The 26,476-nt window shown below is 38.2% G+C and overlaps 2 protein-coding genes across 3 annotated transcripts in view; one reads left to right on the top strand and one right to left on the bottom strand.

Annotated features, from left to right (window-relative positions):
• Window positions 1-1,060: 1,060 nt before the first annotated feature.
• Window positions 1,061-12,996, bottom strand: slc2a13b (solute carrier family 2 member 13b). Of its 2 annotated transcripts, XM_016496047.1 has the most exons (13): window positions 12,901-12,996; window positions 11,453-11,944; window positions 11,214-11,373; window positions 10,029-10,234; window positions 9,471-9,579; window positions 8,077-8,240; window positions 7,865-7,985; window positions 7,040-7,165; window positions 5,802-5,920; window positions 5,560-5,712; window positions 3,444-3,607; window positions 2,100-2,168; window positions 1,061-1,091 (listed from the first exon to the last, which is right to left on the bottom strand). In XM_016496047.1, exons 2-13 carry the CDS (start codon window positions 11,916-11,918, stop codon window positions 1,083-1,085), a joined length of 1,866 nt encoding a protein of 621 aa, XP_016351533.1. In that variant the 5' UTR covers window positions 11,919-11,944; window positions 12,901-12,996; the 3' UTR covers window positions 1,061-1,082. The 2 variants fall into 2 exon arrangements, with proteins under 2 accessions (XP_016351533.1, XP_016351532.1); XM_016496046.1 differs by lacking the exon at window positions 1,061-1,091 and having other exon boundaries at window positions 1,992-2,168.
• A 120-nt stretch (window positions 12,997-13,116) lies between these two features.
• The window catches only part of lrrk2 (leucine-rich repeat kinase 2), a 46,712-nt gene continuing 33,352 nt past the window's right edge, over window positions 13,117-26,476 (top strand). The window contains exons 1-15 of the mRNA XM_016496028.1: window positions 13,117-13,417; window positions 13,584-13,663; window positions 14,571-14,668; window positions 15,917-16,005; window positions 16,704-16,841; window positions 17,065-17,199; window positions 17,293-17,424; window positions 17,526-17,645; window positions 19,068-19,237; window positions 19,345-19,418; window positions 19,695-19,801; window positions 24,085-24,214; window positions 24,298-24,422; window positions 24,647-24,774; window positions 26,235-26,379. Coding sequence (XP_016351514.1) covers window positions 13,282-13,417; window positions 13,584-13,663; window positions 14,571-14,668; window positions 15,917-16,005; window positions 16,704-16,841; window positions 17,065-17,199; window positions 17,293-17,424; window positions 17,526-17,645; window positions 19,068-19,237; window positions 19,345-19,418; window positions 19,695-19,801; window positions 24,085-24,214; window positions 24,298-24,422; window positions 24,647-24,774; window positions 26,235-26,379 — 1,807 coding nt within the window. The 5' untranslated portion in view covers window positions 13,117-13,281. The remainder of the gene's footprint in view (window positions 13,418-13,583; window positions 13,664-14,570; window positions 14,669-15,916; window positions 16,006-16,703; window positions 16,842-17,064; window positions 17,200-17,292; window positions 17,425-17,525; window positions 17,646-19,067; window positions 19,238-19,344; window positions 19,419-19,694; window positions 19,802-24,084; window positions 24,215-24,297; window positions 24,423-24,646; window positions 24,775-26,234; window positions 26,380-26,476) is intronic.

Raw genomic sequence — 26,476 nt, forward strand, 5'->3', positions numbered from 1 at the left:
CGCTCATGCGTTCGGCCAAACTGCGATCCCGTGCGCGTCCCGATCTCATCTGATCTACACGCTCACTTCATGAAGTCCCAGCCGCAATGCGTCACCAAACCACGCCTCCTCGAGGACCCCTGGAGGGTGACGTCATCATACGCATGCAAATCAGTCTATTCGGCTTGTTATGATGAGACATAAAAGCAGTAGACTCTCGATTTTCCAGATTACTTTATATTGTGGATATATCTGCAGAGATGCAGTGATATGCTTATTTCATTTTTTGTCCTCTGAAGTCATTTCTGTTCAATTTATTGTGAACCTAATTATTTTATTTGGTATATTTAATACATAAAAGCAAATATGACAACCATATTTTAATAATACTAATACTACTTATAATAATAACTATATATATATATATATATATATATATATATATAACAGTAGAAATAATTTTGTCATTATTTTATTAATTTGATAAATATTGTATTATAAATAAATAGATGTAAATAAATATATATCCCACAGTAACTGTATCATTTTTGAGGGCTTTTTCATTGCTCTTCTGAGATAACATAAGCATAAAAAATAATTAAATTCAATGAAATAATAAAAAGATGCTCTGCATAGTTGCAAACTACAATTACACACAAAACTATTATTAATCACATAATTAATAATTTGTTGACTTACTATTAATTATTTGAGTTTGAGTAATAATAATAATAATAAATTAATAAAAGACGCTCAACATAATTGCAAACTATTGCAATTACACACAACTAATATTAATTACATTATTAAATACTATGAATTGTTTTGAAGTTTGAGTATATTTTCATTCATTAGTGGCTAGGCCTTTTTTTTTGTAAAACATACTCTAATAATCATCCTTATACTTTCTTAACTATAATATCAGTATCATTAGGTTCATAAATGTTTAGAGCAGTGCCAGAGGAAAAATATGTCAAAACTACTAAATAAGTAGAAAATTCACATCACAAATGAAGCTGCTTTATAATGCAAAATCATCATGTGATTCTACAATTTGATTATTTCCATGAAATGAATCTTCAAATCCACATACAAGGTCATCATTACTGCAACTGCAGCAGAAAAAAAAATTGAATAATAACATCAGTTGAGTTGACTTGATCTCTTATGTGGTGCAGTCTGAAAAATTCGTTTTTTTTTCCCCACACAACACAAAGTAGATTGAAGCTCTACTAAAATCTTTCGATTACAGCAGAAAATAATTTTAAAGGGGTCATATGATGCGATTTCAATTTTTCCTTTCTCTTTGGAGTGTTACAAGCTCTTGGTATGAAGCTGAAGTAATGGGAACAGTACACTGAAAAACTAAATAGTGTATGATTAAACTAATTACAAAGAAACCGCAAGTAACACACTGGATTAAACAGGATATGTTTAAGTAGAAAGGCTGAAATTGTATTTTTTTTTGTAAAACATACTCTAATAATCTTCCTTGTACTTTCTTAACTATAATATCAGTATCATTAGGTTCATAAATGTTTAGAGCAGTGCCAGAGGAAAAATATATCAAAACTACTAAATAAGTAGAAAATTCACATCACAAATGAAGCTGCTTTATAATGCAAAATCATCATGTGATTCTACACAAATATTCAGATGTGTGCAGCACATTTTATGGAGGACGAGGACGGTTTCCTGGGAGAGTAGCCTACAATGCTATAGGAGTCTGTTGCTATAAAGTGGAGCAGTTCCAACTTTGCAAGGACAGTCTGGTGCTTCTGACTCACAGACAGTAAGTACGTGTGCAGCGCATTTTATGGAGGACGAGGACGGTTTCCTGGGAGAGTAGCCTACAATGCTATAGGTGTCTGTTGCTATAAAGTGGAGCAGTTCCAACTTTGCAAGGACAGTCTGGTGCTTCTGACTCACAGACAGTAAGTACGTTTTTTGCCACTGACGATTCAAACGCGAGTTTTGAGCAGTGTAGAGTTTTTAGCTACGTCATATAGATTCATGCCTTTAACTTGTTCCCCAGTTTATAAAAATAAAAACAAATGATAAAGCAGTATGTAATCTTATTTGCAGTGTGGAAAAGAAACTCACTGACAGTGGATACTCACTGATATGTAGGAAATTCTGCTCTCTGGTTCCAAAGTCGCACAGTGCAGAGCTCCCAACTCCAAACGGGGCTAAAACATCAAACACTGCCAGCTTCATTCAACAATACCAGATCTACAACATCATCATCATCAGTCACCAGCACCATGAGCCCGCATCCTCAAACCACACCCACAAATCCACCTGAAGGAATAGTTCAGCCACAACTCTGCCATTATTTATTATCAGTTTGCTGCTATTTCTTTATTTTAACTAATTGTACTTATTTTATTAATAAAAAAACACATACATTTATATTTTGTACATATAACTTATATTTGTTTACAGTGCTTTTTTTGGTCCTTTTTGGAGCTTATAGCTCATGCTCACTATTAAACTGGTCACTGCATGGAAACAAAAACGTGGCATAGTTCACCCAAAAATGAAAATGCTGTCATCATTTACTCACCATCATGCACACACACACACACACTGAAGAAATGTATAAGAATGTTGGTAACTAAACAGTTTTGGGTCCCATTGACTTCCATAGTATTTTATGGAAGTCAGTGGGACCTGAAACCATTTGGTTACCAACATTCTTCAAAACATCTTTGCATACAGGTTTGGAATGACATGAGGTGAGTAAATGATGAAAAAATTTTCATTTTTGAGTGAACTATCCCTTTAAAACACACACACACACACACACACACACACACACACACACGCACGTTTAGAATGATATGAGGGGGACAGAATTTGTGGGTGAATTATTCCTTTAATTCCGGAGTCAGACAGCGTGTGTCTAAAAGGAATCTGAATGTGAGAATAAGAAAAAAGAACAGTTAAGGTTTTAAGGAGTGTTAATCATGACATTATTTTCACTTTTATGTGAAACATTCATTCAAAGTTTAGAATCAGAATTTCTACAAGATGAATGTACAACTCTATACACCATGAAAAGAACAATCTCTGTTTGTTCTGTCTCCCAATAGTTTAATAAAGTATATGCACATGGGTCGCACTCCAGAGCACTTATTTGGATAACAATCTCACTTCCTGATCTCATGAATCCAGACAGCCTTTACTTAAGTAAACAACGCATTTGTCTGTAACACTACTAATCTGTACATGTGCAAATACAATCACTGCAGAAATATAAAATGATCTTCATAAAATCTCATGTGCTTATCAAGCATCAGTGTAGTTAAATTGACACATTTACGTTTTTGAAACATGAGTCAACTAGAACGTTGAATCTCTGGAATGGGAACCACAGCATCCCTCACACCATGAATCATCTTCATCAGTATCTATTCATCATCAGTAACGTCTTCATCAGAGCGGTAGTTTCCTCCGTTTACCCGGATGTAATGAACGCTCTGACTGCCGCCAGCTCCACAGCTGCACAGCTGTCTCCCGAACAAAGGCTCGATCTCCTCCAGACGCAGACCCTTGGTCTCCGGCAGACAGCCCACCACAAACACAAAGCCCAGCAGAGCCAGACTGGAGTACAGGAAGAACGCACCTGGACAAAAGAGACATTCACACTGAAATAAATAAAAATTATACCATTTTCTCATTTTCTATAGACACATTTTGGCAATAGTCCATGTATAAATGTAGATAACGTTCTGATTATTTATTAGCTGATAATTGTTAAATTGTGGCCAACCAGCTTAGGCTGGCTTTTAGCTTTTTTTCCCACCGCAGGGAAGCATCATTACTACCATTAGGGTTAGTGATTTGAACAAACCCCTAAACCCCTAAAGTATTAAACATTGGTGAGTAAAGCATCATTTGTGCTATGGTTATAAATTATCCATGAACAACCACCTCGAACACCCTAGCAACCCCAAAACAATGCTCTATCGCCACTCAGAACACCCAAGGAACCACTCATAACAGTTTAATAACTGCATAGCAGCTCACCAAACACACTCAAAACACCTTTGTAACAACTCCCAGTAACTCCCTAGCAACCCTAGAGTGACACATTAGCAACCACCCAAACACCCCATCAAGTGCATTGTAACTACTCAAAACAACCTAAGAACTGAATGACAACATGCTCAAAACACCTTAGTAACCACCCACCTAGTATCAGAACCAATGACCCAAATGCTACGACTCGAACACTGTAGCAACCGCATAGCAACACCCTATCAACCACTCAGAACAACCAAGGAACCACCAGAACAACTAGAACACCCTAGCAATTCCCCTGCAACTGCAAAGCAACACGCAAGCAACCAACTGAACACCATATCAACAGCATAGCAACTACTCAAAACAACCTAGCAACTGCATGACAACAACTTTAGCAATGCTCTGGCATACACAGAGTAGTCTAGAAACCACCAAGAGCACCCAAGAAACCACTCAGAACAACTCTGCAACCACGTGACGACAAGCTTAAAAACCCTTTAGCAACCGTAGCAATGCCCTGGAAACTACCCAGAATGCCCAAGCAGCTACAATGCCCTAGAAAAACCTAGCAACCACATAGCACCATTCAATAGACACATTTCGGCAGTAGTCTACAGTCAGAATGGAATAGTCAAGCATTACTAATACTACTGAACAAACATAGGCATTGAACTTTACTATGTACAGAACAGAATTGTTTGTGTTATGAACATGAATGATCCACTAGCAACCCCAAAGCAACACCCTAGTAATAGGGCTGTGCAAACAATCAAATGCGATTTTCATGCACATCTCGTCAGTAAAGCCGGTTCTGTGATTAGTAGTAAATCTCCAGCACGTGCTTTCAGATGGAGCAGCATTTACTACACAGAGCCGTAGTTCACTGACAAGCTACGCAATATCGCGTTCATAATTGGCAATGAATTGCCTGCGATTTTGAACGCGATTTTGCGTAGCTTGTCAGTGAACTACGGCTCTGTGTAGTAAATGCCGCTCCATCTGAAAGCACGTGCTGGAGATTTACTACTAATCACAGAACCGGCTTTACTGACGAGATGCGCATGAAAATCACATTCGATTATTTGCACAGCCCTAGCTAGTAACCACTCAAATACTGTAGTAACCACATTTTAGCAACACACTATCAACCACTCTGAACACCCAAGCAACAACACAGAACAATCTAGTGAACTGCAGCCTACAAGTAACACCCACCAAACTATAACACCCTAGCAACCACATAACTCCCTAGCAACCGCAAAGCAACATGCTAGCAAACACCCGAACACTCACTGTACTCAGAACAACCTAGCAACTGCATGACAACATACTAACCACCTAACTAGAACCCCGTCAACTGTAAAGCAACACTCTAGCAACCACTCCAACACCCTATTGAATGCATAGCTATACAGAACAACCTTGCTGCATAGCAACCACCTAGCAACACCCTAGTGAGTACAAACAGCAGATTGTAGCTGCTGACGGAATCTGTACAGTACCTAAATACTGTTATGGTGATCAGTGTCGTGTGTGTGTACTGTGTTGTACCGTAGTATGTCAGGCACTGGGCCAAATGGAGGAAGGTCAGAGACACAAGGACGTTACAGATCCAGTTGACCCCCGCAGAGCATGCGTTCCCTGTGCTCCGAGCCCACAGCGGATAGATCTCAGAGTTCACCGTCCACGGCATAGGACCCATACCTGCTCCAACACACAACCCGACATCAGACATCAGGCTTTATGGTCATTAACAGTGACTTTAAGCTCCAGTGAACTGAGTGAATTCTCACCTGGGGCAAAGAAGGCCAGATACAGAATGAGACCCAGCAGAACAATCCAGGAGTAAGATGTTGGGCAGTAGTTATAGGCCCAGAATACACCTAAACTCTCCTGTGTGCCATTGGAACACCTCAATGAATATGAACAAGACGAGACTTAATGAAACATTTAGGTTAACATTTAGGTTAAAATTATATTTATAAATCATAAGCAAAGAAGTGCACTTTTGCATAATCCCCCCTCCTTATTATGGAAACTGACAGCTAGCGGTTGAAATGTATACTGCAGTCCAAATTAACAATATTGGACCTCCTCCTCAGACTCGACACTCATGCGGGTTGCCAGATTGAGGACACACAACAGGAACGAATGCAATTGACAATGGAAGGCAATGAGCTTTACGCTGTAAGTTGCAGAGTTGTTTTATCTGCATTTTAATATGATTTTGGTCAAAGAGCTTTTTATATGGATGCCGATGCTTTTTAGGTCGGGTAGAATCTGCGATCTCTGACCCAGTCTGGCTTTCATGGCTACAATACAATGTTTTTTCCACCAACTGGCAGGCAACCCGGGGTGTCGAAATACTATTGGGTAAACTGGCAGTGCGCGGAATCACACAGACCAAAATGAAAACAGGCATTCCGACACGGAACTCACGTTTCAAAATAGAATAACAGATTGTATCATTGTTTTTCAAAGAAACAAGTATGTGAACTTTGCATGTTTCCTAAATATCTCCAAATATTATGTTTTTTTATGCTTTAGTAGTCAAAAAAATTTATTCTTTCTACAGGTTATCTTAAGGTATTTTCCATTGTTTTAATTTTAGTGTTAGTATAACATTATAATACCATGCATATTTTTACTTTTTTATTATTTAAATAAGAAACCAATCCAATGTATAGTTGACATTTAAGGCTTAATGCTGTAGAGAAGCAATAAAAGCTTTTCAGTTTCAGTGTTTTCAGCTTGTTTATTTTCATATAAAAATATGGCATGCAGTTTCTTTAAACAATAGTATAAACATCACTGAATGTAAATTGTGATAACTGTAATTAATAATCGCAATTACAATTTCAAGGGAATAATCGACAATTATGATATAAGTCATAATCGCGCAGCCCCACCTGCAAGAACTGTTTTTATTTTTAAATATACTTTTAAAATTTGAAGTACACTAAAAGTGCACATTCAATAGAATTAAGTGCACTTCTTTTCACAAGGGCAGAGATATCTATAGATGTATTACCTGCCCGCTGCAGCTGCCTCAGTGCTGGCCGCGTCTACAGGCATACATGAGGACTCAATCACGACTGTGCCATTCTTCCCGTAACAGAAACCACAATCTGGATTCAACATGCAGGATTCACAGAGCCTTCAGTGTACAGACAGAAACAAACTGCAGTCACACTTGTGCACTAGATTTATATATGTCAAGTAGCACATCCAAGATCCAGAGTTTATGGAGCGCAATTGTCAGACTCCTGAAGTAAAAATCCCATTCATTTTTCCACAGAGAGATTGATTTTAATAAACAGTTACATATAAACCTTTCAAATCACAGCTCTGAGATTGTTAAAGAGATAGTTCACACCAATATGAAAATTCTGTCATTATTATGTCATTATTCACCCTATGACTTCGTAAACAATGACAACATTTTCCTTTTTGGGTGGAATATCCCTTTAAGCGATGATATAAGCTTCTGTAAAAGCCACAAGTAAGTGTGATTTAAACATGTTTACAAAACTGATTAACAGTGTAACTCCCGCTAAATAACTACACTACCCATAATCCTGAAAAGAGCTCCACCAATCAGAGAAGTCGTTGTCACCACAGGAACGAGAAAGCGCCAGAAGAGCTCAGCGGCGTATTCCCACTCAGAAGAAGTATTGTAGATGATTTAATCGAGTCTCTTACACTCTCAAACTACTTTTATATTTGTATATACTTGAATATTCTGAAGTTATCTTCAAATATATTGTATGGTATTTTCATTGTCTTTTTCATTTCCATAGTCCTTATTCTGGTAAAATCCATAGGTCGATCTAGTCTACTAAAAGGCACAACTCACCCATATGTAATGCAGGTGGAGTTGTGGAGGGAGGGGTCATTGGGGTGAAAGGTCACGGGTGGAGAGGCCTGAGCCGAGAGCAGGAAACCCGCAGCGAGAACCATCAGACTTACAGCAGTACCTGAGTCATGCACAGCACACCGGCATTACAACACTACATACTTCAATCTGTCAGTGAGAACCCGTGTTCACGGCTGTGTCTGAATCATCACCTAGTATACTGCCCAGAGTCAGCTTCCTGCGGCCCACCCTATCCACGAGCCACACGCCTACTAGAGTAAACAGGAAGTTGGTGAAGGCTGTGGCAGCAGCCAGCCAGATGGCCATCTGATCATCCTGTACTCCAGACATCTGCAGTATGGTGGCGCTGTAGTACCTGCAGCGTTCAGAGAGATCATTTGATTCCCTTAAAATAGACAGCACTGTTACAACATTAGTAAGTGGAGTCCTAGGTAATGTTCAAAATTGAATGCTACCACACTAATAAAGCTCTTTCCACAGTGCGCAGTATATATAATGTAGACAGTATGCACACTACTTTTGAAAGTTTACAATGTTCTACATTATTTCACATACTATGGAGGCTTGCAACTTTTTATCTCATAATTCGGACTTTTTTTCTCAGAATTGTGGATTAATATCTTGGAATTGAAAGTTATAAACTTATAATTATAAGTTCACATTTCACAATTGTGTGTGTGTGTGTGTGTGTGCGCGCGTGTGTTTTTAAGGTGAAGTAGAGGTAATTTTTTAAGGTAAAGTTAATTCTGACTTTTTTCTCGCAATTCTGACAACTGTGATAAAAAAGTCAGAATTGTAAGATAAAAAGTTTACACCTCGTACTTTTGTTTTTGTTTCCCCCACTGAATAAAAACATTCTCACAATTCTGACCTTTTTCTCGCAATTCTGACTTTTTTTTTTTGAGAATTGCGAGAAAAAAGTCAGAATTATAAAATAAAAAGTTGCATTTCAATTCTGAAATATACTGTAGCCTTAAATTACGATAATGCAAGTACGATAACGACAACAATAGCGTTAACTAGGGATGCACTGATTGGATTTGTTTTGGCCGATACTTGTACCAATTTTAACAAACAACTATTGTTCAATTAAGATACCGATATATGTCACTTGCTCACTTATTTAACTTTTTTGATCATGCTTTACGTTAGCAAAGTTCAAAAATGCATGCATTAAGGTAATCTAGCTAGTTTACTGCTGATGGCAATAAATTGATTAAAAAAAAAAAACATTGATAAATACTGACGGACGATACATTGGTGCATCACGGCTATAACAATAACGCCACAGAGGAACGACAGCTTTGGAATCACTTTCAGAACAATTTTTCTAACTGATGAATGATAAAAATATTGACAGCCAATCAGAATCCACCTCACTTTAAAGGGCTTAAGTATTTAAAACGGCAAACAGCGCACATGACAGCGCACGCTTATAATAAACAGAACATTATCGTGTGGTGTTGTGTACGCTAATATACTTATCGTTACAGTTATTTTTCTTAGTGTGACCAGGCCTTAGTCATATTACAGGGAGTCATATGGATAAAGTGTTGATAAAGTCAAATGTGTTCTAGTGACTTACATGACCGTATTGATTCCTGAGAGCTGCTGGAACATCTGTAGGCCACAACCCACGATCAGAGCACGCCGTGTTGGAGCGAACGTCAGGATACGCCACAACACTGGACCCTCTGGAAGATAAGCAGTCCATCCATCCATCAATGAAAATTATAGACAAGAGTTTACACATTTTTGACAAATTAATTTCTAGTTATTTTATGATTACTTGATTAGGTTTTTTCAAATAATTTTGATTCTGGTTCACTAATGACAAATTTCCTTACAATTAAAGCATAACTCTAACTTCAGGTTCAACTTCTTGTTTTTTTTTTTAGGATGAATCACTTCATTGTATTCCTCATTTATAAGTCACTTGGATAAGCCTCTTCTAAATGAATATACATTTATATGTACATGATTCACTCAAGCTGATTCAAAAGAATGATTCACTGACAAATCTGATATCACTATGGCCTGGAAAACACAATTTCAGAAATGTAAGATATTACCAGGTTTTCCGTGATGCTGGAAACCCTGAACTCAGCACCGTGTGTGTGTTGTGACGTCTGCATGATCTCACCTCCAGCATCAATCTTCTCCTCCTCAATGCTGCTCCGTATGCGCTCATACTCTTCATCCACATTTACACCGCCACGGATCCGACTGAGCACCAGCCGAGCATTCTGGGTATCTCCTTTCTGCAGGAGCCAGCGAGGACTCTCCGGGAGGAAGAGGAACCCCAGGAACTGCAGCGCAGCAGGAACAACTGACAAACCCAACATATACCTATACACAAACACAAAAATAATTCAAAAATGATTGCAAAAACCAGGTCCTTATGAAGCACATTTGTACCTCATTTTTATCTCACATTCTCTACTTCTCCTGCACAATGTCTGAATATGTCTATTTTTAATAATATTTGTAGTTTTATATAAATGTTTTTATACATATTTAGGTACAAGTAATATGTATGTAATATATTTATATTGTTATATGGTGGTTGCCAGGGTATTGTTATGCAGTAGCTGAGGTGTTCTGACAGTATTTGTTGTTTTATGTAATTATTTTATACATACATATATATATATATATATATATATATATATATAAAACGCACCAGTGTTTTTATTGTTAACTAAAACTAAATATATTAAAGTTTGCTTTTGTTCATTGAGCAATAAACTGGAAATAAAATAAAACTAAAAAAATTGAATAAAATAAACAGAAATAGATGAAAATCAATCAGATGAAAACTTAAACGAAAATTAGAAATGATGCTTTGGCAACTAACTGAAATAAAATAACTTTAAGTTGAAGTAATAAAATTACTAAACTTGATATAAAAATAATAAAAAATGACAAAAGCACAAAACAAAATTACTAAAATTTAAACTAAAAATAAAATGAAAACTGAATATAAAAGCTAATTCAAAATATCAATAAATTCTATGATAGTATTTAAATAAGACTAAAATAACACCGTAACATCTCTCCCCAAGCGGCATGAGCCACTGGATTCATTTTTGTATATTTTGTATTAGTATTGACTACTTATTAAATCTAATTTGCATTTTTTTTTTTAAATAAATTATTAATTTATTTGTATTAAATGATTTTTAAGTTTAATTATTAAAACTTTATTTATTTTGTTTTTATTGGGTTGCAGCAAAAATATACCAGTAGCACAAAAAAATCTGAAAAAGAAGATTGATAATGTTTTATTAAAACAGATTTAAGAGGTAAAACTTCCGTTTTTCCTCACCTCCAGCCGTCATGGGGCAGGTAGCTAAAGACCCCATCCACCACGCTAGCTACGAACTGGCCACCGGTGATAAACAGGGTGTTAATGGTGACCAGCTGACCTCGGAGTTCAGAAGGTGAAACCTCAGCGATGTAGACTGGCACGGTCATAGATGCAATTCCTAACACACAGGACATAAAAAAACGATAAGGCACACAAACTGAATTCAAACAGTTTTACATACACTGTATATGACTTACCTATCCCGAGCCCAACCGTAAGCCTTCCACACAGAAGAACCTCTTTGTTGTGTGCGACGCTCAGGATGATTCCTCCAGCAGAGAAGATGAAGCTAGCGAGCAGTATGCAGATTCTCCGGCCGTAAAGTCCGTTGAGATACCCTCCAGCCAGAGAGGAAACGGCCGCGGCACCAACAGTGATGGACACCAGCAGCTCCTGCCACAGAGAGCTGAGGTTCATCTCCCTCTTGAGCAGGAGCATGGCTCCAGACACCACTCCTGTGTCATAGCCAAACAGGAATCCACCCAGAGCCGAGAAAAAAGCCAAGGTGTAGACAAAACATGGAGAGCCGTGCTGGACTGAGCCGATCTGATGTGTGGACGTGGGCGAGTCATGTTCTTGGTTGTTGGCCTGGACATCATATGGCGTCTTTATCAAGCTCCTCTCGTCCTCAACAAATCTCCTGTCTCCTATCAGCTCCTCCATTCTCTGCAGCTTATGCACATTGTCTCCTAAATCACAAAGGAAACACCTTGAGATCATCACATGATCAACATTAACAAAAGCCATATAACCCAACCCAGCATGACCACGTTGGCAATATTGCACACTTCAAACCATCACAGTGAAACATCTGCAAATCTTTCAACACATAGACTTTTATGAGTGGTTTGTTTATAACACATTCACTGTACAGCAAACTTAATCTGATTTTGTGGAAAATATCATACAAGCACTAGGTTCATTTAACAATACTGTACACATTCTACAAGCAGTGATTCGCGAGCGAATTGTTCTTCTGAATCGGTTCTCTATAATGACTCAGTTGAACCGATTCGCATTTTTGTTTGTGACTGTGAATCACTCGTTTGGCATTATTTATACAACGCATTTTACCATAACGTGGTGGAATACAGTGTATTATAACACATAGACACACGCTTAAGTGCCACACGGCGGATGTCTGTGAACTGAGTACAATGAATCAGTGAATCAATTTCGGATTCGGTTCGTTGAAGAGAGCCATTCGAACGAACCGATTTGCCGAAATGAATGAGACTTTTCGGGTCTACAGCACAAATCCCACAATATATAAAAGAGGCTCTACGACGCAAGCTAGCGAAATCGCCTCATTTTTAGTGTCGTACAGTGTAAAATGTTGCATCGACTGTTAACGCAGCGATATCTCGGGCTTGTATTTATGCATGCATTATAGCTACATCAAAAAAGTGTCGCGAAATACATTTTACGTTTAGATGAATGCTTTTGAAAGCTTATTTTTATATTCATATTCTTATAATATTGATTCATAAAACATGAAAATGCACAACTTCCTCTATGTACACAGACAACTACTGTAGCAATAGCTAACGCGTTTTAAAAATAAATAATATACGTGTCTCGTTACATACATATGCATGTGAGTAGCTTCAAATTGGTATATTTTCGTTCTCCTTTTGTAACCTACCAGCAAGACGCTTTTCTCGGTGTCTTTGCTTTGAGGGACTCGATCGTCCGTCCTTCTCTTCTTGCTTTCACTCTGTTGTGCTCGAACAGGAAGTTTGTGAATTGTTGCAGTCATATGATTCATAACGCAGCGCCGATCTACAGCCGCGAGCATGACCGAGATTTCTTCTTTTCACCGCCGAGAATGAAATCAGGAACTAAAGCCTAGTCACACAAATCTTTACTATCATAACTCATGTTCTGCTTTGCATAAACATGGCTACAGAAGAGCTCGCGCGCTGTGAAACAGATGATGACCTGCTGCAGCAACATTGTGTCCACATGATCAGTGAGTCTCAGAAGCTGGTTTAAACTTCTGTTTGATGCCATATAGTAGAAGAGCATGGCTGATAAAGAGGAGCTAGGGATCAGGCTGAAGAAGCTGCTGGTGAGGTTGAACCTTCAAGAGGGGAAGCAGATGGGCACCATGGTCCAGATTATGCAAGACCTCCTGTTCCTGTCCCATACGGATCACTGTGGTGAGTTATGACCACTGAAAGAGGAAATGTGTTAACATTTCTGATGCATGTCTTAATATTTTCATTGACAGCTATGCAAACATTATAGACCCCCCCTCTGTCTGCTTTTTCCAGTGGGACATCTGCTCAGATATTTTTAGACTTGTGTTCTTCTTTTGTCCTGCAGTTGAGCTGTTTGCCGATCAAAACGTCCATATGCCTCTGATGCTGGTGTTGTCATCACATTTCAACAACAAAGTCCAACAGGTAGTCATCTTTTATTTCGCAAATGCTTAATAGTTCATCTGAAATTCCAACATTCTGTCATCATTTGAATGCCCTCTCATGGTGTTCCAAACCATATGACTTTCTTTATACTGTGGAATGGAAAAGGGAGATATTTAGAATAATTTTCATGCTGCTCGTTTCCATATAATGGAAGTGAATAGGGACTGAGACTATCAATCTCAAAATTATAAAAAAGCACCTTTGAAACAACATAAAGGTCACGTCATTTGCACAGTTCGTGTGTTCATGTTTTTTCCAAGTTTTCGGTCATTTTGAATTTAAGTCATAATTTGTTGAAAATCCCATTTGTGCTTGGGCACACTCTTAAAAATAAAGGGTTTCATAACAGTGCCATAAAAGTATTTTTAGTTCCGCAAACAAACTTTAAGTGAACAGTTTTTAAAAGAACCATTTTTTATTCTTAGTGTGAAGAACATTTAAAATCATCATAAAAATCTAAAGAACTTTGTTTTTATGAAAAACATTTTTTGTGCAATAGAAAGGTTCTATGGATGTTAAATGATCTTAATGGAAGCATAGATGCCATTACATGGTTTCATTTTAAGAGTGCATGTTCAAATGTGAAAAATCATCTTTGAAATCAATGATAATTATTTGTTCTAAATTATTAAAATAAAAATTAGATTTAAATATATGATTAAAAATAATATATACAAATATAATATAAAAATAATATATTTTATATTATTCAATATATATATATATATATATATACAGTATATATAATTATATCATTTATTTTTTATTGTTACTTGTAAAATCTTTTCTGCTGTAAATTTAATTCCAGTGCTTTATTGACTAAGAAAAGTGATTTAGGCTCCAGTAAAAGGTTTTTATTAAGAGTGATATACTGTTCTCATCACAGGTAGGCTGGTCTCTGCTGTGTCGTCTGATGGAGATCTGTCCCACCACTCTGGACAGTCTGGCCAACCCGGATGAATATGAGTTTACTGAGGTGCACAAGTAAGTCTCATTGAGTTCTTTTTATGAGCTTGTATGGGCTCCTGTTTATATAGTATAGTACCTTGTACTATTGTATATTGTATAGTATATACTGTATACTGGTTAAGATTAAAAGTGTTTGACTAGGAGGATTGATGCATACAGGAAATAATATATACTATTGTTATTATAAATATTATAGAAATCCATGTGAAATGCCAATAGTAAAGATGTAGGCACAACACAATGCAAGGATAATGGCAGCTAGGGCAGCGAATGGTGGATCTGAGTTTGACAGGTGCTAGTAAACTATAAAGATGTCAGTGGAAGAAAGGCATAATGTATATAAAGACAAAGTGGAAAGTAAAATAACTAGGAAGGCTTAGAGGCGCCATTTAATAAAATATCTTTCATCCGCAACTGGATTTAGCTGTGTTTGGCACCGCAAATAGTTTAGTAGAAATAATTTATAATTGAACAGGGAACCATATGTGGTGTGGTGATATGTGACTGAAAAAATCTTACAGTATTTGTAGATCTGGTTAGAACTTTAGAAAGAAGAAAGCTGCAGTGTAGTGTAATTATGAATGCACTGGGGCATCCCAGCCAAAAGTATATTGTAGTAAATCAAGTCTCAAAGTTGAATGAATGCGTGAACCTACTGTTCTGCTTGAAAACAATGTTATGTAACTTAAATATTTCTGAGGAGGAAGAATGTAGAGCTGATCATATCACCTAAAGCAGGGGTGGGCAAACTTGGCCCTTCCAGGTCACTTTCCTTCAGAGTTTAGCTCCAACTCTAATCAAACACACCTGAACCAGCTAATCATTGTCTTCAAGACTACTAGAAAGCTACAGGCAGGTGAGTTTTATCAGGGTTGGATCAAATCTCTGCAGGAAAGTGGCCTGGAAGGGCCAAGTTTGCCCATCACTGACCTAAAGGGAGCATGTACAAGGAAACAAGGGCTTAGGACCGAACCCTGTGGCATGCCATAGTATTAAATGGCAGGGGTTTTCAATTAAAATTACAAGAGGTCCTGTTTCCTTCCTTCCCAGCAGAGGTCCGAACAATACTTTTTGGAATATTTATACATTTCCACAGTTGCAGTACTTTGTTAAAAAAAAGGAAAAACAAGCATTCTAAATCTTAAATTATCGTCTTTTTTATTTTAGTTAGGTTATAACGTCATGTTGTCTGAGATACTGCAACTGATTTTTATTTGTCCATGTTCAGCAGGTTTATGCAAGTGTTTGTATGTTTGTTCATAGGCAGATTCTTAAGGTGCTTTCAATGTATCGTAAAGATTCCAAGATGATGATGGTGGGCCTGAGAACTCTGGCTCTCCTACTGAAGTCAGGTAAGACTTGCTTTTACATAATGTTTATATGTACTGATTATACAATCATTATGGTGCATTGGGTCCGAAAGCATTTTTCCAATTCATTTAATCTCTTTAGGGATTTAAATAAAAACGTTCCTTCATTAAAATTTGAACCAAACAGTAAACTACTCATTGCAATAAGCACTGCTGTAACAACGTTTGTAGGTCAGGAAGAAGGAGGCGGGAACCGGCGAACACTTAAACAAAACTTTAATAATAAAATAAACACAAAACAGCACGACAGCCCCTCGCGGACGACTATCGCACACAAACAGAACCAAAACACAAAATAAAATCCAGGCCTGGTCCTCTCTCGTCCAACACTGTCGTCACTCCTCCTTTTATCCTTCCGGAGCTCCTCCGTGGGACTTGAGACCGGTGAGTGGTGCAGGTGTTGTGCATTAGCATTTACTCCACCGGCCTCGCTCCGTTCCCACGGCTCTTGGCCCCGCCCCTCTCGTCACAACTGCAAATGACATAATCAATTAAGAAATGACAGTAGGCTACATTATACAAATATGGAGATCGAGAAAACATCTCATACATGCAGTTCTTATTATGAATAGTCCACATACCCCTTACGCAAACATAATCATGATGATGGTTAGATATAGGCATGTGTCATTTCACTTGCTTTCCTGAAGTGAGAATAATGTTTGGTGTTTGTGGATCAGATGTGATTGTGGTGCAGGTTCTGGACGAGGAAGAGGTGGACGTGTTTTTCTTGGTTCTGGAAGCCATGAGGTCATTTCATGACAAAGAAGAGGTTCAGCTACAGGGCTGTGCTGCTTTACAACTACTTCTGCAAACAGGTAACACTGCTTTGTTACCTTTTGAGTATGTACAAAAGTAATATAGGGCCCTATGATTTCCACAGTGAGGAAAACATGGACGAATTTCACAGTTTTGTCTACTGGTTTGGCTTAACTTGAAGAAATTAGAAAATAAATATATTACTGTTGGACAGCAGAATTTACTTCTCAATGTCATAATAAGATTGTTAATTTCTGTCTAATTAACCTGCTTGATTGTCAGTTTCTGATGCTCATCTGGTGGAGTTCAATGAGAACAAGGACCATGAGGTGGTGTTGGATGCGCTCAGGCGGTTCATGGACAGTGAGAATGTGGTACTGCAAGCTCTGAGGGTCCTCATACCGCTGGCTGCTCCAGGTATAACACACCTACCGCCAACTAGATTCAACTATATTATTAAACTATATTATTACAAGCACTATTAAATAAGCCTCTCTTTCTTGAGTCTAGCCAGCAATATTGAGATTCTGATGTCCAAACCCATTAAATGCTACAGTCTGCTGTGTCAGGCCATGGACATGTGGCTCGACTCGGAGGCCATACAGGAGGCTGGATGCTGTCTGTTACGGAAATTTACTTCAGGTGAGCCCAGGTCAAAGGTCATGATGAAATGATGCTGTTCTCATAACTTTTAGAAAGTGGTTTATTTTTGAGTCATGTTATGTTTGTTTGCCATTTAACAGAGAGTTACTATAATATACTGGTGCTGAATGGTGTCCATAAGGTGGTGGTGAAAGCATGTGTCGCTTATCCTAAGAATGCCACAGTGCAGACCACTGGCCTTTCCTGCCTGAGCGCGCTCGGTGAGTCAATATGAACATGAAAATGAACATGATAGTACTCTATGTGTTTAGAACCTGGCTCTCCACTGGATCCCTGAGAGCCCATATTTAAGGTGGATCAATAGGGTGCTTTAAAAAAATTTTTTTTTATGATTGTTATTTGTCAGGCATACATTTTGCATTTTTGGACATGACTGACAGTGTTACCTGGCTATTTTAAGTGACCAGTCTACGTCCATTTTGACTCCCTCATTTACATATGAAATTTTAATCATGCCACAAACAAACCCAAAAAGGCCTTCTGCTGATGTTGGCAATGTTTTGCTTGAAAAAATCAGAGTGGCTGGGCAAAAGTGCTCATTCTGTAGAGTAAACTTGAGGTAATTTAGATAGAGTGACTAAAAAAAAAGCACTTTTTGAAAGAAGTCCCTTGTGTTCGCCAAGGCTGCATTCGTTTGGTCCTTTATACAAATAAAAATACAGTAAAACAGTAATATTGTGAAATATTATTACAATTTAAAATAATTGTTCTATTTCAACCATTTTTAAAATGTCATTTATTCCTGTGATCAAAAATTCAGGTTGATCATAAATTCAGCATCATTACTCCAGTCTTCAGTGTCACATGATCCTTCAGAAATCATTCTAATATGCTGATTTGCTGCTCGAGAAACATTTCTGATTATTAAGAAATAATATTTTTTGTGGTACACTACCATTCAAAAGTTTGGGGTAAGATTAAAAAAGAAAGAAAGAAGAAAATAATATTTTTATTTAGTAAGGATGCATCAAATTGATCAAAAGGCACAGTAAAGAAAAACATCTCTTAATCAGTGCTGTTCTTATAAACTTTCTATTCATCAAAAAATCCTAACACAGTTTCCTCAAAAATATTGATCAGCAAAAACTGTTTTCAACATTGATAATAATAATAATAACTATTATTAATAACTGAGCACCAATAATAATTGATAATAATTTATCAGCATATTAGAATGATTTCTGAAGAATCATGTGACACTGAAGACTGGAGTAATGATGCTGAAAATTCAGCTTTGATCACAGAAATAAAATACATTTTAAAATATATTACAATAGAAATTATTTTAAATTATGTTTTAAATATATTTAAAATATAAGTTATAAGTTATTTTAAACTGTAATATTATTTAACATTTTACAGTTCTTTCATCATCAAATAAATGGCTTGATGAGAATAAGAGATTGTTTCCCCCAAAACTTTTATTTTCTTCACTCTATCATAAATAACTTATTTCAAAAAACAAAAAACGAGATACCTTTCATATTTCACCCCCCCCCCCCAAAAAAAATTAACGAACCTGATTTGTGGCCGCTATGTCGTTTTTTTATTTTATTATTATTATTATTTTGCCTGCGTGTCATGTTCTGGGCTCTGTATTAATGCTTTTTTTTGTCTCTCAGCGGAGTGTATTGTACAGAATGAAGGGCTGGACAGAGAGTGCAACGAGGAGGACGAGGCGAAACAGAAAGTTCTGGTAAAGAAAGAAGCCACCCAAGAGGAGGAAATGCTTATCTGGAGAGAGGCCTGTTATACCGCTTTAGAGAGACATGCTGACAATGCCGCAGTGCAGGTGACACAGGACGTGTTTAAACCTGCAATACAGAAAAGATCTTATCATCTCATTCTTTTGCTTTTGCTATAGTGAATATGTAACTTTCTCTCTCTTGGTCCAATCAGGAAGCTGCATGTTGGGCTTTAAACAGCTTGCTGCTTCATTACAACTCCTTCAACCATGTGGAACTGGAAGGAAGGTTAGCATTCCTTCATATTCTGTGCTATGTAGCATATTTTGTCCGAAAGTCCTCTTATGATTAGAGATCGAGACTGATATTATTGAAATAAATAAATGACCTTAGTTATGATTGGCTAACCTCTGCATACTGGCGTAGTTAATACTGTCATCATCAGGCAGGCCATGTTGATGAATACTGATTATGTGATGATATTTAAATGTAGGCGGTCATATTTGAATGAGCTCAGGCTGTGATGTCGTAACTATTTAGATTTGGTTTGTTTCTGGCCCACAGGCCTCCCCTTCATTCTCTCATCATGGCTGCCATGCTTTTTCATTCATCCAGTGCGGAGGTTTTCCAAGCTGCTTCCTGTACACTACACACACTAATACAGTGCCACAGTAAGCCCAGCAGTTCACTTCTCTCCGGTCATAGATACATGCAACGAGACTGTGTTTTAAATGAAATAGTGTGAATATGAGTTACACAAAACAATGAAAAATTGACTAAGTCTTTTACAGAGATGTGTGGGTCCTTGAAAAAAAGAAGTGTGCACTTGTAGAGTAAATATAAAAAGTATGTTTTTAAAAATCTCTACTTGCAGATTTTTGTTTTTTAACACACAATAAGTAGACTTAAGAGCACTTTGTAATGTAGCTACATCTGAAATACTTATTTTAATAATCTTTTGCCATGCTTTAAAGAGGTAGCCTACACTTATTTTGATGTGTTGACTAACGTACAATTCTTGATTGTAATTTTAACTGTAGTTTATTATTTGATGTTAGTTAATACATTTTAAATGTGCAAAATAGCATATTCAGCATTAAAATCTGTGTAAATGCATTTATATGCATAAAGTTCATGTTAAGTTCAGCATTTACTAATACAAAAGTTGTATCTGTTAACATTAGTTAATGCAATGTGAACTAACATGAACACAAACTCTTTTATTAACTAACATTACCAAAGATTAATAAATGCAGTTAGTTCATGTTAGATCATGCATTAACTAATGTTAACAAATGAGACCTTATTGTAAAATGTTACTGATTTTAGTTTACCATAGTTAGTGCATTCTGCAATACACTTCAACCATATTTCATAAGACAATAAAATTGCATATGCATTTAAGTCTTACTTAATTGGGTCAAAAAAGCTCTCTAAAATTCAGCTAATTGCATTTAAAGGGGTGGTTCACTGTTTTTTTTTCTAGGCTTGATTGTGTTTATGGGGTGCAGTCTAGGCCTGGGAGATAAAACGGTATCGGTATTTATCGACGGTACACCCTCTTCGATAACGATATACAAAATGTTCGATATAGCGCACGATATAGGCACATGCTATGAGTGACGCAGACCGCACATACTGAAGCCTTATTGAATCACGCCAGTGAAAGACTGTTACAACAGATGCATCGAGCACGAGCTGGAGTGCCGTATGCAACGGCAGACCAGCCTTCAGGACATAATCAGAAACGGAGAAGTTGTGGCACATAAACTGTCTGGAGCTCCGTGCTGTACACCTAGTGCTCGAGTGCTTTCTGCCGGACATTCTCTACCGTCACGTTCTCATCAGGATGGACAGCATGACAGTGGTAGCGTTTATAAATCACCAAGGGGGCGTGAGCTTGCGGCTGCCACTGTGGCTGGCGAGAGACCTTCTGTGGGCAGATCGACACCTCCTCTGCATCCGGGCAGTACATGTTCCCGAAGGCTGTTCTGTTTCAAATATGTCATTTTTATGTGATAGTTTGTGAAAACAATAATCAAACCTGCTGGCCATGTAATGGTTTTCTGAACAACCATTTGTATGTAGGTCAGTTGGATTAAAACATTGAATGTATTAGAATGAATGACAACATAAGCAAATGAAAAACTTTCTAAACTGCAATGTGAAAAGTAGATTTTAAAGTTTAGGTCGAATGGTAGGTTTAAATGAAAGCAATTCCTAAATTGAACATGATTTGGTGTGGTGAAAAATTAGAGAAATATAGTAGCTCAATGTGTAGAAGATCTTGATTAGACTAAAACCGAAACCAAGCCATTCACACAGAATGCATATTCAGGGCATTTCTTAGACGGACAAATTATGATTGCTCACACAAGAGATGTATAGAAAGCCATGCAAAGTTAAAACAGTTTAAATTTTTAGAAAACACGTCACAAATTTGTGGAGGTTTATTCCTTTTCACTGCGTCTCTTATACTTTTAAATGCAATCTGCGTGATGGGTGATTTGGCTCTTTGTATTAAGCAATGCATAAATACATGATGCTGTTTTGTTCATAATTGTTTATGCAATTTAAAAAATTGTTTGATTTATATGAGTTAATTTAGATGTAATGCACATTTTTTTATAGACAGTTATTTCCTTGCGTTGACATCTTTATGTGCTGCATTATTTTGCTCATTGCGCCCTCCTGTGGCTTCGGGAGACAAGCCAAAAGTTTCCTTCAGACCTATTTAATCTGCATATAAAACATTAGAAATTAGATATTTGTTTAATTTTTATTGTGTTTGATTGTTAAAACAAAAAATATTTGTTGTTTGTCTCAATAAATTGGCATCGAGCACGAGCTGGAGTGCCGTATGCAACGGCAGACCAGCCTTCAGGACATAATCAGAAACGGAGAAGTTGTGGCACATAAACTGTCTGGAGCTCCGTGCTGTACACCTAGTGCTCGAGTGCTTTCTCCCGGACATTCTCCACCGTCACATTCTCATCAGGATGGACAGCATGACAGTGGTAGCATTTATAAATCACCGAGGGGGTGTGAGCTCGCGGCCGCTGCTGCTGGGCTGTGGTTCCCAGAACTGGTGGAGATGCTGATAGCCCTCCTCTCTCAAGCACAGTTAACGATATAGAATCTAAATCCAGAGTCATGGAGCCTTCATGTCTGGCCGCTCGACGGAGCTTGCCTGTAACAGATGCACTTCCTCAGCGCGTGTTGAACACTATCTCTGAGGCTAGGGCTCCTTCCACTAGACGTCTTTACGCACATAAATGGAGAGTTTTCACAAATTGGTGCGGGTCGCGGGGCGAAGACCCATTCAACTACCCAATACCAATAATTCTTGCCTTCCTTCAAGAGCAAAAAATAAATTAAAAAGTCAGTTCGAGCCCATACAATCAGCGAGCTTGCTTGCACTTTCTCTCAAGACAGCGCTCCTGCTCGCGCTGGCCTCTGTTAAGCGAGTTGGGGACCTGCAGGCGCTGTCAGTTGACGACTCGTGTATTGAATTCGGGCCAGGTGATTGCAGACTCACCTTGAAGCCTAGAAAAGGTTATGTGCCTAAAGTGCTTTTGACTCCATTTAAGGTGCAGGTTCTCAAGGCAGCAATTTTACTCGTGCTGACCTCTGTTAAGGAAGTTGGGGAAAGTGCTTTCGACTCCGTTTAAAGCACAGGTCATAACACTATCTGCTTTCCTCCCCGAAACACCGGCAAGGGCGGAAACGCTTAATACACTCTTGCTGTGCCCTGTACGTGCGTTTACATTGAGCACTCTAGACAGTTCCGCCTCTCAGAGCAGCTCTTTGTATGCTTTGGAGAGTGCACAAAAGGCCTGCCTGTGTCCAAGCAAAGGCTGTCACACTGGATCGTCGACGCAATTGCTTTGGCTTATGGCTTTAAGGGCGTGAAATGTCCTATAGGGGTTCGGGCCCACTCAACTCGCGTCCTCGTGGGCCTGGGCAAATGGCATATCTATTCAGGACATTTGCATGGCGGCAGGCTGGTCGTCACCCAACACTTTCGTGAGGTTTTATAACCTTGTTGTGTCGTCGCTTGCCTCACATGTGCTGTCAGTGCGAGCAGCGCACGTGCCTACTCAGCCTCAGTTATGATCTGAGCTGCTTGCCTCAGTGGTTTCGACTAGGTCGTATACACCCCCGTACTGACGTACCACTAATTCAATGCTGTCCCTATCAGCTTATCACATTGTTATGATATTTTTCATCACATCTTTTAGGACATGATCACCATCATACTCTGCTTATTTGAGCACCGGTACGGCCGTTGCATCATAACACATAATTTAATTGAAACTAAACAAACTTCAACTAATCTATATGTGATGGCGGCAGAGATGCTCCTATTGCCGTGTCACCTAGCTCAGGATCTTAGAATGCCAAGTTGCTTCAGTCAAGATTCTGAATAGATGACGTACAAGCGCTGCTTTATATAGAGTGGGAGCCCCTCATATTTCGCGCGCTTGAATGCCATTGGCCAGTTTCACTGGCGTGATTCAATAAGGCTTCAGTAGTATTTGGAGGAAAGAGTAATTCCCATAGCAATGTCTCGTTCCCTCATCTCAGAGAACCGAGGTTACGTGAGTAACCGAGAGTGTTTTCTCTTCCTCTTCTCTAAAGCAGCGCAGCATGGCCTCACCCCCTTTGCTGCCTTTTCCCGAGGGCGAGCCGTTTTTGTAGGCATTAAACTGCCAGAATTTTAAAAGACGATATCTCCGTTTGCATTGAACTTTCAACTTCGTAACTTTGCAGATATTGTTTCTGCTCAAACAGCAACATTACACACTAACTAACGTTAAAAAAGTGAAATCGCAATGAACCACCCCTTTAATATAAATTTGAATTATATTATTTCTTGCTTAATTGCAGTTAACATACATTGAAGTCTTTTTCACTAGGGATGTGTCTCAGTTTGTGTGTTTTTGTACTTCAGGTAGGATGAGGGCTCTGCTGCTTTCACATGGCATTCATGTCAACATTGTGCATCTGATGCAGAAACACGCAAACTCCAGCGCTGTGTGTGAAAGTGCCTGCAGACTGCTTTACACACTCTTCCAGGGAGCGTAAGCACACACGACTCCCACATATGTGATGTATATGACAGACAAAAACATACAGCTGGAATCATACTTTTATGTCACTCCAGGAGGGCCAGTCTAGATGACGGGACCCTGATGCTCGGTCAAATCCTGACTGCTCTGAAGACACATAACTTCATTCCTGAAGTTCAGCTGGAGGGTCTCAGAGCGAGTCTAGTTCTTCTCAGCCCAGGTAGATTGTCTGTCTGCTTCCTGTCTCTTGCTTTGTTTTGTTTTTTGGAATGAATCTGCAAGAGTTGTTTTTATTTCATTAATGGAATAGTTAAAAAAATTACATATTTACTCACCCTCATATTGTTCCACACTCGTGACTAAATGATGACAGAAAAGTTTTTTTTGGTGAACCACAGTGCCTCCATATATAATGTCTGACTCTTTGTCTTCTTGTGTGTGCAGACAGGAGTTTAAGAGAGCATGGCTCCTCGGTGGCGGATCCTGACACGGTGGCTGTTTCTCTGCGGGTGCTGAAGAACCAGTGTGTACTAGAGGGAGCTCACACTGTCTATCTAGAGGCACTTAATAGGGTAAATGGTGTATTTCTTACAAGCTAGATTAGTTCTGTAATTCAGCATGGACATTAATGCTAAAGGAAAACATAACCAAAATACATATTAAAGCTGAAGTGTGTGATTTCTGTTAGATGTTAAAATATTTTCTTCTATCTCAGCTTAATATGCAGAGACAACTTGCGTATCGCCACAAAATTATGATTTAAACATATTTACAGCTCAAAATGCATAAGGATTAAAGGGATAGTACATCAAAAATGAAAATTCTGTCATCATTTATTCACTTTCATGTCGTTGCACACCTTTTTTGAAGACTTTCGTTTATCTTTAAAACACAAACGACGATATGTTTAATGAAACCTGAGAGATTTCTGTCTCTCTGCTGAAAGTCCATTCCACCAATACGTCAATGCTTCAGAAAATTCACAAAGGCATTGTAAAAGTGATATGAATTGAGCAATTTAATCTGAGGCTTCTGAGGGGACACAATGACAGATTTAATTTAGGCTTTAATACACATAAACCGTGATCGACACACAGAACTCATCAGATATGGTAAACAGAAGCTCAGATATGCTTTCATGACCTGCTAGAACCAAGTACGGTTAAACTGCTGTTTATGGACTACTTTTACAGTGTCTTTAAACACTTTTTGAAGCATGAAAGTTTTGGTGAAATAGACTTTAAATAAAGAGACAGAAAATTAAACACATCTTCATTTCTGTTGATGAACGAAATGAACGGAAAACTGTAATGGGTTTGAAGCAACATGAGGATGAGTACCGTAACTGATGACATTATTTTGTGTATTTGGTGTAATGAAATGTGTTTATGCGGTTTAAGGTTCAAAAAACACATCATGTGGGGGCATGTTAGAACGAGCCGTTTTAGGTAAGCGTGGCTGACTCTTAACTTTTATAAAGAATATCTCTTTGGATTTGAGACTTTAGTCTTTGCAACTTTACAGATCTTCTTTATGCACCAAGAGCTTGTAACACTTCAAAGAGAAAGGAAAGATTGAAATCGCATCATATGACCCCCTTTAAGAAAATACATGACCTTCACTTCTCATTTTACACCCTCTCAAATGCCTCTCCTTATAGACTTCCATAGCAATTTCATTACTGTAAACATTTTTTTTTTTTTGGCTAATTTTCAGTGGAAGTCATCAATTTGCCTGAAATGCTGTCTATAGGCTTTAACTTGTACTGGACCTGTAACTTTGCTTTTAGGATAGAATTGGACTTTAATCAGGTGGTTTTAGTTTAAAATTTAAGTACAGAGTGCCTCGAGGGCAGTGCGCCAACATATAGCTCTGTTGCGCCTCAGGCTTCCTGAGTTCGAGTCCCATTTCACTTCCTGTCATCATACTGTCCTATCATAATAAAGGCGAAAAATGTCAAAAATATATATATTTTTTTTAAAAACTAAGTACTGTAAATGTGGTGGGTGTTTCATTTGTTATGTGTGTTTAGTTTATCAGTAGTGAGGAGATTCAGGAGTGTGGACTTGGTGTGCTCTCAGCGCTAGCTGACAGTTCTGGAGCGGTTGACCTCATGTGCCAGCAGGGGGCGATAGATACGGTTCTTCATACGCTGCAGATGTTTCCACAGGAACGTGGTGAGTCCATGAGATCTCCAGCCTCTGCTTCTAATCCCAGCCAGACTTTTGAATGCCGACATTTGGGCTGCTTATTCTGCCCAAAAACCACCCACTG

Source organism: Sinocyclocheilus anshuiensis, unplaced genomic scaffold (genome assembly GCF_001515605.1).
Source record: "Sinocyclocheilus anshuiensis isolate Anshui unplaced genomic scaffold, SAMN03320099.WGS_v1.1 scaffold626, whole genome shotgun sequence".
In the NCBI taxonomy this organism is placed as follows: domain Eukaryota; kingdom Metazoa; phylum Chordata; class Actinopteri; order Cypriniformes; family Cyprinidae; genus Sinocyclocheilus; species Sinocyclocheilus anshuiensis.